Source organism: Amia ocellicauda, chromosome 7 (genome assembly GCF_036373705.1).
Source record: "Amia ocellicauda isolate fAmiCal2 chromosome 7, fAmiCal2.hap1, whole genome shotgun sequence".
Taxonomy (NCBI): Eukaryota; Metazoa; Chordata; class Actinopteri; order Amiiformes; family Amiidae; genus Amia; species Amia ocellicauda.
In genome coordinates this window covers 46,071,500-46,085,376 of record NC_089856.1, presented here as the reverse complement: position 1 = coordinate 46,085,376, position 13,877 = coordinate 46,071,500, and the positions used below count along the sequence as shown (strand labels likewise).

At 48.6% G+C, this 13,877-nt stretch overlaps 1 protein-coding gene across 1 annotated transcript in view; it reads right to left on the bottom strand.

The window, feature by feature from the left end:
* The window catches only part of LOC136753975 (potassium voltage-gated channel subfamily D member 1-like), a 45,664-nt gene extending 33,554 nt beyond the window's left edge, over positions 1 to 12,110 (bottom strand). The window contains exons 1-2 of the mRNA XM_066710353.1: positions 11,908 to 12,110; positions 8,221 to 10,258 (exon numbers count right to left, since the gene is read on the bottom strand). Coding sequence (XP_066566450.1) covers positions 8,221 to 9,335 — 1,115 coding nt within the window. The 5' untranslated portion in view covers positions 9,336 to 10,258; positions 11,908 to 12,110. The remainder of the gene's footprint in view (positions 1 to 8,220; positions 10,259 to 11,907) is intronic.
* Between the last annotated feature and the right edge of the window lie 1,767 nt (positions 12,111 to 13,877).

Below are 13,877 nucleotides of genomic sequence, written 5' to 3'. Positions count from 1 at the left end.
GACTAAACCTGGCTTGCTGAAAAGTGACGCAGCCACACAGGAAACGGAGCCCTTGTGATGGATTGTCAACCACGAACGCCAGCCCTGCACATACAAGGACAGGACATTCAACAGGTTGCAGATCCACTCCATACATGGACCGCTGTGCCGAGAGCACCCTTCTCGTTGGGGATGAATGAGACACTGGGTGAAAACGTCCCCGGAGAGAGACGGACGCTCTCCTGGTGTGAGACATCACAGGCCATGGTCTACCGTGTAGATCATCCCCAGACAGCCTGCCTCCGCTCAGCCTGTCTTGCTTGCACTGTGCACCGGGGCATTGTTGGTACTTAACCCTTTTGTTTTGAAGAAAATACTGAGCTCCAGCAGCCCACACTTGGGTCAGGTGACTGCAGGTACTGTTGTGAGATCACCGTCCCTCGTAATGGTTATGCAAATCACTACAGCACACCGTGGGGAGCGTTATAATAAGCATAATTGTGTGTGTGTGTGTGGTTGTTTTGTTTTTTTGAAAAAACTAATTATTATCACCTAAGGGGCTCTTATGTTTACATTAGTTGTTTCTTGCTCGCCTTTCAAATTACGCAGTTTGTTTTATCTTTTTTTTTCCACTACGTGCGTCCGGCAAAGAAGCCGCTCGGGAACAGGCACAACTCACACAACACACGACAACACCTCCTGCCTCGGCGTCCCGATACCATCGCTTGAATGGAGCAGCCAGCACCTGGAAATCAGACCCGGACACGCTGACCCCACGGCTGAAGTGCTTAACTTCACTGGAATACAATGTTTCTGTGCTCGGACGCGATCGCCATGCTACGCAGATTTCAAACATCTGTCTTCCCTCGCCCGAGCGTTGCTGCTGATCTGATTGTGTCCCTGAGCCTCCGATCATCCCCCCCCAACACACACACCTCTGGCTGACCAGCGAGACTCAATCACCAGCTGTCTGGAGAGGCTTAAGCACACAGGGTCAGACCAGGGTCACTGCCGAGGGACGCGCTGCCCGTCTTGCTATTTCTGTGGCTACCTGACCCTCTCACCCTCATGGGTTGGGTGTTGAACTCGGTTTGAAAGACCATGAATGTGTTGGCAGATTGACTGCCCCCACAACCCCCGGCCACCTCCCCCACACCCCAGAGAATGGAGCCTCCTGTGCCAGCTGAATAAACAGCCTCAGTGAGCACCCCCGCCCCGACTGGAGCCTCTCTCCTGGGACACCATCGAGCGCGTCGGCATCAATGCACCTTGAGTCACAAAGCAGCGGTGTAAACATTCATTACAGCACCTCAAGAGCTGGATTTAAAGAGCCCTGTATGCGCGCACACACACACACACACACTCAAAATGTCAGAATGTATCTTTAATTTGAACAGGATCACAGACACTACCACATTCAGACACACACTGGCGTCTGTTCAGCAGTGAAGACACCCTTCTCATACCATACCTGAAGACCCCGGGCAGCGAGAGAGTCAGAGACCAGCCAGCGATCAGAGGAACTGCAATAACAGAGAGCAAATGTCAGCCCGCTGCGAGCTTTAATTAGTTATCTCAAACGACTGCGAAAAAAAAGTCAGCGCTCGCGGCCATTGGGGGTCTGTGTGTCACTCTCCTCTCTCAGGTTCAAAGTGAACGTGTGCTGTGGGACAGCGGGTGAGGCCAGGTGGGAATCCAGCAATAAGAAAGAACGATTCTGCTGAATTCTGTAGATCACCCAAACTGACACCCTCAACCGAGCCCAGACTGACAAACCTAACACCTGCCTATCTGTGTACACAATGGAGACCTTATTACCTGGCCAAACGAATGGATGTGGCCTTGGCTCGTGTCTGCGGGTGAGGCATAAAGCAACACTGCATGCACAATAACGCACAGTGTGAGGCACGGTGTGTTGTCTGGGCTGGCCTTTTTCACTGGGAGTCCCGCGGGGGAGACGTGGGCATGGCCGAGGCACGCTTTATCTCCGGAACAGCAGCTTTGGCGTCACGCTCCACGCTGGCAGTAAATAGGTCAGGCCGCACAGAGACAGAAGGGCCACAGCGAGTGGTCGCCCGGCTCCGAGACGCCAATTATTTTTAGACGGAGCAATGAGAGCTACCTACGTCCTCCTCCTCGAGGTACAAGCGACGGGGACAGTGAGAGAGTGAGAGAGAGACACAAACGCAAATGGACACACAGACAAACATAGACTACAGAGACAAAGACACATAAACACAGACAGACTGACCAGCGCAGACTGACACACAAGCACAGACAAAGAGACACACACACGGAGATGAAGAGACACACACACGGAGACGAAGAGACACACAAGCACAGACACACACACGGCACCGTTCACTGCGGGTTTGGACACACAGATCTGACTGCACACAAAAGCAGGAGAGTGGGTCAGTCTGTCCCTTTAAGCCGGAGCTGGAGGCAGGACACACGGGACTCCTGGTGTGTGTCCGGCCTAATGCATTAGGAAAACTGTGAACTGCCTGTTAGGGATTCACGGGACCATAAAATTGGTTTGTTTGTTCCTATTTGCCAGTCGTCTGTGCGCTACAGAGAATCAAGCGGGAGCGAGACCGCCGCGGAGAAATAGGTTTCTTCTTTGAGCTTATTAGCAGGAGCAGGAGAGACGAGGAGGAGGAGGAATATGACACATTCGACACACCTGACATTTTGCTGCTGGCGCTGGCTAACCCGTAACGAGCGCGGCAGGAATAACAAACGGCTCCACAGCCCGGGACATTACAAACACTTAGGGGGAGTTAAAGCGTTTGAGATGAAGAGGAAGACAGATGACCAGGTGGGAAGCACGTGGTGTCTCCCTCCGGCACGGCAACAGGAGAGTTACGCTCGCCAACAACTCCTATACCTACTACTACTAATGATAATACTGATAATTACAATGTGTTTCATTCATCATACGTCCGATTCCACAGCTACTTCATCACAAATCTGTTCCCAGTCCCTGACATAAGCTTGGTGGCGTGAGTTGATTTAACACGACCGAAAAAGGGAATTGGTGGCAGATGTTCCCTCATCTGAGAGTCTGTGCCTTTGGTGCAGAAATAGCATTTATACTTTTAAATACACTGTATATATGTGTTCATGTTTTCATTGATGATTGATTGTGCTTTCTGCAATGTATATTACTGTCCTCAATGTGTCCTAACCAGGTGTTTCTCTGCAAAAGTGCTTTGATGCAGAGTCCACCATCGGGGGGAGGGGGTTGTGCCCTTTTCTAAAAAAAACATGCATGCTGATTTAACCCTTTGACCTCCTGTTTCTTCAGCCACGTGTGTGCATGTGTGTGTGTGTGTGCGTGTTGCAGTTGTTGCAGAACGGACAGATTCTGGGATCAGAGGCGGCAAGAGAGTGGGGAGCATGAGAATGAGGGAGACACGGGGGGAGATTGGACAGAGAGATTTGTATTTTTTTTTGCCAGTTGTTCTCACTGCTTTGGCAATACTTTTACTTTAGTTGTAAAGCTTTATTGAATTCAAAATAGAGAATAAAGGGGGGGAGAGAGAGGGCACAGAAAGAGAAGAAGAGGAGAGGGAAAGAGAGGGAGAGAAAATAAGAGGAGAAGAAGAGGGTGGAGAAGAGGGGAGAGGAGACAGGAGAGAAGAGATGAGGGAAAGATTGAGAGTGAAGGTGAGGGAAGAGACAGATAGGGAAGAGAAGGGAGGGAGAGTGAAGCGAGAGAGGGAAGAGAAAAGATAGAGGAGAGGGAGACAGAGGGAGAAGAGGAGGGGAGAGAAGACAGGAGAGAGAGGAGAATACAGAGGCAGAGGAGAGAGGAGAGATAAGGGAAATACTGAGAGTGAATGTGAGGAAAGTGAGGGGAGAGAAGAGGCAGAGGAGGGGGAGGGAGAGTGAGAAGAGAAGAGGGGGGAAAGAGAAGAGATAGATATGGTTTGAAAAGTCTGGAGTCTGACACAGACACAGTTTTCTGGCGATTGCCAGGCTTTCTGGTTCCCCAGCATCCCTCAGTCTACCTGCGAGTGAAAAGCACACTGAACAGAGCGACCCAGAGCCGAGAGAGTCTGAGCACAGAGCAGGAACGGGAAGAGGCTGCAGCAGAGACTGTCTCTGGTGTTTCCTTCTCTGTGAGGCTGAGAACTTCAAACCACCCTTGAATAGCATGGTGCCCAGAGGGGGGAAGAAACCGAGAGAGTGAGAGAGAGATAGAGAGAGAGAGAAAGAGAGAGAGAGAGAGGCAGTCTTACAGCACATTGCAGTGCCTGAGGAAAGGGGGAGAGCTGCTAACTTCCTAACAGCATGAGAATGAAAGAAGGAGAGAGGCTAGGAACGGACAGAATCTGAACACATGAGGGAGAGACGCAGTTCATATAACCTGTGTAGAGTGTGTGTGTGACGCAACACCACGCCCAAAAGAGAGAAAGCACCAACACATCAATGAGTGCACAAATCCAATATCAGTGATAAACTGGAAGGTGCAGACAAGTTTCAGATTTATTTTTACACACACATCCCATACCATATGAAGTCTTCAAAAATGTCAGATAAAATTTGTAAAAATTGTGGCCGCATAACCCTTCATTGACACCACTAATCCTGTCCCACATACGGCCCACTAGCCAAAAGGGACAGTAAAGAGAAACATCAGCAAAGTATATCTGTTATTTCTTATTTCAGCAGAAAGAATGGATTTGTGTCACCAGCAGCATCAGAAAAACAAAAAACGGAAAGTTTTCCATAGACACGTATGCCGCAGTGGGAAATGACTTTTCGGGTGAATTTGCCACTAATTCCTCTGATCCTGGCATTGTTTGAAGGGCATGTTCACTCCCCCCGGAAGATGCTTACGCAACACCACAACAGATGGGCACCTAATAGCTATTAGGAAGGGGGACACGCAGGTTTGTGCAGGTTTGTTCTCGTATTAACTCTTGACACGGTTCACCTCAGAAGCCCCTGCCGAGGATTTGCTTCAGCATGGAATTTGGGGCCCAAGGTCGTCAACATAGAAGGGCACAAAATCAAGAAAACCTGGAGATACGAACTCCATTAATGAGAAACTCTAGGCTTTCACCACCCGAGACAGAATCAAGTGATTGCAAATAGAGAGTGTAAGGGAGGCCCACGGGAGTCTGTTTCATCCCGGTCGATCAGCATGCACTAATCGCCACGTACGGACGGAACCGCAGCCCCCTGGCCGAGGGAGCCATCATCAATGAGGAGTTAATCTGGGATCGCAGGGCTGAGAGATGCAGAAATGCACTGACATAATATTTGTGTGTGTGTGTATGATGTATGATGTCATGGAATCACTGTGACATCATAATCACGGTAACCGATTGCAAACATATATTTTTCTTGTCCCTGTTTTTATAAAGAAAAGTTGTGTTCAAATGTTTTCCTCTAGGAAGTTCGTTGTTTATAGTTTTTACATACTTCTCAAACAGGGGAGAGGAGGGGCACGCCACACTCACGGGAAGACCACCTGTTCCTCCCAGTACATCCACACCAGAGGCGAGGGTCTAACTGGGAGCATCAGTGCCATACAGGGCTCTAGACCACCGCATTGTTTCCAACAAATGGTTTGGAAGAAAACGAAAGCACTTCCAATTGAATGAAAGGGGAATTTTAGATGGTTTCTCTGCCCACATAATATATTTATAGCGCCCTATTGTTACAGGCGGTATTGCCGATGTAAATGTAAAGCCCAGCTGATGATGCACTTCTGCTGGGTGGCAGGCATTGAATTATTGAAGCAGATTATTAATATAGAAGCCATGGTATATATATTTATGCTATATACACACACCACACTGCTAAACATCTGACATCGTATTAAATACACCGTGAACCTCATTTTCCCTGCTGTCCCTGGTGGGTTTATTTTATTTTAAATTAATTAAATAGTGTACATGCATCGGTTCAGCCCATCACAGGCAGATCTGTGTGAAAAGATGAGGAAACAGCACAGCAAGCCGGGCGGTGCTCAGAGGAGCCCGATTCCCCGGTGCCTCGATGTGCTATTAAAATATTTCCTCAAGAGAGCATGTTTGGAAAATGAGACATTCAGTCAATTAAAGCACGGATTCATTGTTTAAATGTTCACTGCAGTGACCACTGCGGCGGAGCCAGGCTGGTGTGTGGGGCTGTTATCACAACACCGCCGGCCGCAGGAGTTTGAAGCAGGCGGGTGACATCACAGCAGACACCGAAAAGCCTGTGAAACTGTCCTCGTTTACGGACTTAAATATCTGCCACCTGCAACAGCTTTGTAATAACAGGAAGATGGAGCTAAATATACTTATCCATTTAAGAAGTGCATCATCACAGTAGATCACAGATAATGTGAGAACTAAAGTATACTTTAATCCATCTGGAAGGAAAAATATCTGACTGAATGGCATATTAGAACATAAATGAAATAGAGAAACATTAAAATAGAGAAGAAAAGGGGGAGAGAGATGGCACAGAAAGAGAAGAGTAAGAGGGAGAGAGAAGCAGAGGAGAGAGAACGAGAGAGGGAGAGAAAATAAGAGGAAGGGAAGAGGAGAGAGGGGGGAGAAGAGGGAAGAGAACAGAAGAAAGTTGTACCTATGTTTTTCAATTGGTTTCGTGTATGAAAAGCCTGCAAAAACGAACACCTGACTGCTGTTCTACATGAATATTATTATTATCATTTATTTATTAGCAGACGCTTGTCCTGGGCGACTTAATACGATAAGAGCAATACAAAGTGCAAGAATAAATGAATACATGAATACGTTTCAGTCCCAGTGAACGTCTGAGCTCATTGTCACAGGTTCAGCCCTCTGTGTGTGTGTGTTGTGTGTGCGTGTGTGTGTGTGTGTGTGTGTGTGTGCGTGTGCGTGTGTGTGTGCGTGTGCGTGTGTGTGTGTGTTGTGTGTGTTTTGTGTGTTGTGTGTGTGTTTGTCTGTGCGTGTTGTAAGGGCACCCATGTCACCTCCACACATCTTCATAGGTGCGGGGAAACGCCAGCTGTGACCGGCAGCATCTCGCTGGCTAGGGAAGCGACACTAACAGCAGCAGGACGGCTCTCTGCTGCTAAAGGACACCTTCCCCTCTGTGTGCCACACAAACGCCGTCACGCGACGGGATAAGGTTACGCTGGGGGTCGTTTTGACATCTGCTGGCAATGTGACCACCCTGTAAAAAACCTGGAAAGACACTTCCGTCTCCTCTCTCTCTCTCTCTCTCCCCCCAGCTCCTGGGTGACACAGACTCTGGCATCACCTGTCGCAGAGATGCAGCCCTTATCTGACAATATGCAACAGTATCCCTATTTCACACTACACACCTCCAGAAACTCAATTTATGTATCGCACAAAAGCAGTGACTGTGGGTTTTCTACAGAGGTTAAAACTAACACACAGGTGCACACAACTGCAGGTATCGCAAGAAAAACAGGACACCCTCTCGTCATTGTAACTCAGTGCCGAGCGGTGGCAGGGGTCAGTGTTTAACAGAGAAAGACTTCACAGGAAGAAACAAGCGGGTGACGTCCCAGACGAGCGCGTGAGGGACGCTGTGTCTTACATGTCACCAGCACTGACAGCCTGCCACAAACATCCCTGCCTTGAAGACGCTCTCTGAGAAAATGTGAGTCGAGTCATTTGTTTCAGATCAGGTTTTATGAGCTGCAGGTTCTCAAAATGACTAAGCAGAACAGCAAAAGTGCCCACAAAAATAGTCAATATGAAGGTTGCAATTAGAAATGCCACACCTGGTTGAGGCTACAGTAGAGCTCTCTCACTTATCCAATGTGCAATATCATTTCAAATACATATTTTCTTGTATGAAAATATAAAGAGCTCACAATAAATACACCATCTTCGAAAGCACAGAAACACAATCAACAAGCTGGATGACTATTGGGTTTTCTGTATTGTCTATTTGACATACACTGCCATCATGTGATTAGGAACAGAATGGCGATTGACAAAGCACTCCCAGGACAGTCCCAATCGTTCCCCCCCTCAGAAACCATCCATTCTATTCTCCAGTACAGGAATGTGAATTACAGGAACAGTGATGTCACAGCACCGGGCCTCGATAGAGTAGTCATGGCAACGACCGTGCTTTGTGGTACAATATACCAACTTTAGATACAGACTCTGATCTGGGGCAGGCGAGGACACAGAGGGTCTCCGGCCCCCCGATTACTGCACTCACCCTACAGACACAACCCCAGCGCCACAGAGGGAACAAGAAAGCAAGGCTTACCCAAGCGTGGTCATGGTGACGATGGTGTACCAGAAGGCCGCCGGGATGCTGGTGAAGTTGGTACCCTTGGTGCCCTTCTCGGCGTAGAACATGACGGTGGCGAAGATGATGATGGCCATGGTGAGGGAGAAGAGCAGGAAGCCCAGCTCCGAGGCGCAGCTCTTCAGCGTGTAGCCCAGGATGCGCAGGCCCTGCGAGTGGCGGGAGAACTTGAAGATGCGGAAGACGCGGAAGACCCTCAGGGTGACGAAGGCGCCACTTACGTCCTCATTCTCGGGCATGACCAGGCCGATGTAGTAGGGCATGATGGCCACCACGTCGATGACGCTCATCACCGAGCGCATGAACTTGCAGCGGCTGGGGGCGGCAAACAGACGCATCAGGTACTCAAAGGTGAAGATGAGCACGCAGGCTGTGTCCATGCAGAAGAAGGCCAGCGAGTACTTCTCCCCGCAGGGCAGGTCCTTCACGCGGCCCTTGGGGGGGCGGCAGGGCACCGTCTCCACTACGTTGGCAATGACCGACACGGCGATGAAGAAGCCGGTGACGTAGTAGAAGACCAGGGCCATGGTGCTGGTGTGTGGGTTCTCGAATGCCCGCCACAGGCGCTCGCGGGACGAGCTGTCGGGGGGCAGCGGCGTGTCGGCGGCCATCTCCGCCTCGGTGTCCTCAGCGAGGCGCTCCAGGTTCTCCTTTTTGCGGTCGCGGTACTCCTCCATGCAGCAGTCGCCGATGATCTCGGGCACGATGCCGTAGAAGGCCAGCTCCTCATCGAAGGCCTGGATGCACTCGTGCCGGGGGTAGTGCAGCTTGCCGGTGCGGTAGAAGTTGAGGATGTGGCGGAACATCTCGGGGTCCCGGTCGAAGAAGTACTCCTGGGTCTCCTCGTTGAAGAAGAACTCCTTCTCCGAGCTGCCCAGCAGGGTGTCGGGGTAGCGGTCCAGCGTGTTCTTCCACGTCTGGAAGCGGAGGCCACTCACGTTCACAAAGAGGATCTCATCGTTGCGGCTCTTCTTGTCCACGGGGGGCTTGGGCATGATCTTCTTGGCCAGGGGGAGCCAGCCCACTGCCGCCGCCCGGGCGAAGGGCAGCCAGGTGGCCACGCCAGCCGCCATGGTCTCGGCTTCAGAGTCCCAACCCTACTGCACAGGGACACTTCCACGAGCCGGGGAGAGGGGAGCCGACAGGTCTTCGGTGATCAAACCTTTTCGGATCAAGAGGAAAAGGTCTGCCTTGTGCAGTCTGGTCATCCGAACTGGTAAAGACCATAGAAGTCGAGTAGAGCAGACTGGTGTTGTCCTCCCGAGGGATTTTCTGTTGTTGTTTTGTCTTTTTTGGTTTTAAAAAGAACCCTGGGAGATGATCTCACAGTAGGCGGAAGGGATCCAGAGTTTTCCTCTTCATGACGGGAGGCGTGTGAGATGGGAAGCCCACTGGGAAACGCCGGCAGCTGGCCGAGCCATGGGCAGCGCTCAGAACAGCAGGGACCCCGACATCTGAAGTGATGCCACTCGATACATCCAAACACAACTAGGGTCTTAGGGGGTACAATTCCATGGGGAATTAAAAGTTGGTTTCTTTAAGAACAACAAGTTGTTGTATTGAAATACTAATGATGATGATACTAGTAATAATAATATTAATAGAAATACTGAGCGACAGTAAGCAGAAAGCAATGGAATATTCTCTAGTCCTCCCTCTCTGCCTGCTGTCTCTGCGGACAGAGCGGATGCAGTCCTGTGGCTTTCAGATTCACATTAAATTGAGATGATGGTCTCAGAAGTTGCAAGATAGACAATTTTCCTTCTCTCACGCTCTCCCTCTCTCCCTCCCTCTCTTCGCAGCTCTCCTGCTTCGATAGTATGGGTGTCCCTCTCTCTCTTTCTCTCTCTCTCTCTCTCTGTCTCTCTCTCTCTCTCTCTCCTCCAGCCTTAGATGTATAGGTTTGTCCCTCTCTTCCGCTTTGAGATGGATCTGTTTGTGCAGAAGTTTAGAGTTTAGGCGTTTCAACTCCTTCTATGGTCGTCCTTCAGCATGCCTGTCAAAATATGCAATACATGCGACTTAGATACTATGCAGTGCAAGCTTCACAAGGCAGGGTGAGCTACCCTATACTGCTGCTACATGTCTGTGTACGAAGACTGTTGATATACTGATCACGATGATGAAGAAGCTGACTGTTATGGAGACTAAATGCACTTTCATCATCTTTATTACGTGTTAAACATTCAACAGCTTTGTAATGCAGGCATACAATATATCATGATTGCACTGTTTGTACGGCGTCCAAACGCCTGTTGTGAAAAAGAGGACAAACGTCCGTCCCAGCTTCAACAGACCCTGTATACAACTAACTCTATACAGTAATAAAAGCAATTTAATGTGCTTACCTCAATGAATAAGACACCAGCATTAATATTTATTTAACCCAATGACTCAGTGCACACACAACAACACTATACACTTAAAAGTATCCACTTTAAACAGCAACAAGATCAAAGTTTAACGTTAAACAAATGTTGCAGCAGGACATTAATCGCTTGCTGTTTGTGTCTAGTCCTCCTCACACTTTAAACACACATCTATCAACATGAAAGATGATGTTATAATATAAAAAATGTTATAAACCAACTTTACTATCAAGTAAATATGAAACATTATACAGTGTGTAATTACCAACCCCAATACACAACCCTGCAGAAGTGAACATGTACACACACACATACGTATACGTATGTGTGTGTCTGTGTGCACATATACATATATGTGTGTGTGTACATAAAGACACATACACATATATACACACACACACAAATATATGTACATATATCTATATATATGTATATACAGCTCTGGAAAAAATTAAGAGACCACCTAATTTTCTGAACTTGGAGTGGTCTCTTAATTTTTTCCAGAGCTGTATATATCTGTACACTGCACTAAAACCACTGAATGTATATATATATATATATATATACATTATGAAACACCTTAAAACATTGCATTGCTTTCTGGTGCTCCTGCACAAGCTGCCTCTATACCAGCAGTCTCTCCAGATGTCTGTATGCATGCTTAAACACAAGCTTTTTAGGGGGAATCCACTTTAAAACTTTAAAAGCCTCCCCGCAAGATCCCCCCGTGGGCTGGCTGTCCAACAGGCAGGTCTGACAGCGCCGGCACCGCAGAGTCAATAGCAAGCAGCCTGCAGACGGGAGCTTTACTGGGAAGACCTGGAGCAGAAACATTCCCAGTGCAGTCCCTATGTAGGGGGGGGCATGGTCTTTAACAGGGACGTGGTTCTCCCAGCAGGACCTGGTTCTGCGCCCCTCCAGGAGATCCAGCCGAGCTCGTCCCTCAGCCCAGCACCTGTTTTACACGGCGCCACTTTAAACTGGTCCCAGTTCCAGCCCAGCGGAGGCGTCTTCTCCTCAGCTGTGACTGCAGCGCAGCGGCCGAGAGGACGGGTGAACTAGCACTGCTCTCATGCAAGGTGCTCACAGTGATGAAGCCAGCAGCATGCTTTTATTCCAGCTGTCAAACATGCCAAATACATGCGGATGTATATATGGAATATATATATATACACACATGCATGCATATCATATACATATATATATACACACAAATATATATAAATGTATACAATATCTTTTTGATAGTATATAATATATAATGCAGTAGTTTTACCTTGTAGGTTTTTTGGTTGTTGTTTTTAAATTACCTTCAATAAAAGGTGGAGCTGAACTGGGTAAAAGTGTCCAGTGTGGGAGGAAACAGGAAAAAGCCCAAATAATTGTGAAAATGAGCGGAGGAAGCCAGCGCTGTGCTGCAATCGGATCATATCCTACATAGAAAGTGCAGGAGCGACTGTAATTCTCTGTTCCAGCATCTCTCCCCTCTCTCTCTATCCTTCCCTGCTCTGTGCGGTCTCTCTCTCGCTCTCTCTCGCTCTCTCTCTCTCTCTCTCTCTCATTTGCTTGCTCAACCCCCCCTCCCTTGCTCCTCTCTCTCTCTCTCTCTCTCTCTCTCTCTCTCTCTCAGCAATGCTCAAGACATCATTACACCAGATAGAGAGAGAGAGAGAGAGAGAGAGAGAGAGAGAGAGAGGGAGGGAGGGAGCATTTTTAAAAATAGTTTAGATTTCAAAGTACAAAGAGGGTTAAGCGCGGTGTCGGGCGCAGGTTATGCTCGCCTGGGTTGTGGCACTCAGTCCACTCACATCTTGGCCGCCCAGCGATATGGTAACACTATATTTAGGCACTGTTTAAGATTTAATTACGAACTGTGAAAGACAGAGGGTGTTATTAACAAGGCTCCCCGGGAGGTGCCAAATTTGCACTAAGATTTTTTTTTTTTACATATGAAAGGAAATACGAGCTGCTGTCTTCCTTTATTTCAGCTCCCCCCCCCTTCCTCTCCCTCCCAGTTCGGTGCGAAGTTGCCCAGTGAATACAGAGCACAGTCGCGCACACAGCGACACGAGGGGAAACTATACAAAACTCACACACTGCTGTATTCATTGCGCCCTGTTAATTATTCATTCGGGGTGAGTCCATTCAGGGCTGGGGGCTCATTCACTGGGCCCGGGCAGCGGCCGCACGGAGACACCGGTCCGAGATGCTGGGGAAGGATGGCAAGGAGATGCAGTCCTTCTTCTATCTGGTTTGGGGGGGATTTGAGGTGACTTAATAGTGGCTGGGGTTGCAGAGCTGGAGGTTTCAGCAGATGAATAAATACATGTGTGTTTAGCCTCGTTATTGGATTGTTTCAGGCACCAAACCCTGCCGCTGCAAACGCACGCAATTATCACTCACTTAGTTTCCTAAAGTGCATACAGGCCGTCAATCCCACTACAGTAGTGAACAGTGAAGCTGCGGTGGATGCAGTTCCAATATTTTCGCCAAGGCTGCTCCCAGACAGGAGGACATGGCTTGAGAGGGAAAGGTGCCCGATTGATTTCTGTTTTCATAAGGTGATCAACCGCCTCGGGTCCTGAACGCCGAGGCTCAGAGTTATTTAACTGCGCTCAGCGACTGTGGCCGAGCGAGATCCACCAGTCCACGAACTGGCAGGACGGTCTCTCCCACTGAGTCGTTTCCACCTGTCTAGTGAACATCACATTTTATTAATATGGCGACTCTACATAGGACTGCCACATTAGAATGAGCATGAAATGCATACGTGGTGGAACGCTCTCACTTCTCCCCTCTGTGTAAATATGAGCCTGGCCCTACGTGAGGCACACAAGGCCGAGCTACCAGGCACTGAGGCGTGCGTGCATGCGCATGTGTGTGGGCCCTCTGAGTTGTGCTCAATGTTGTGTCAGTTACGTGCAAAAGTGCTCATTTTAAAATGGCAGGGCTCTGTGTCTAGGCAGGAAGCCTGACAGTGGATTCAAGCTTAACTCTTTATACTCAGCACCATTGTTTTCAACACGCCAGCAGATTGAGATATATCTATTAATAATGCTGGCATTATGGCATTAATGAAAAATCAAACTAGAGACTTAGGGCTTTGAAATGATGCTGAGGCTGTGAAGATCGGATGTTGCTCTTTTGAGATATTGACTTGCACAGTAGGGGAAACATTTACTCGTTCTAGAATTGCAATTTTTTATACATACAAAAGTAAATGATCATAACTCCTTAAGTTTTTAT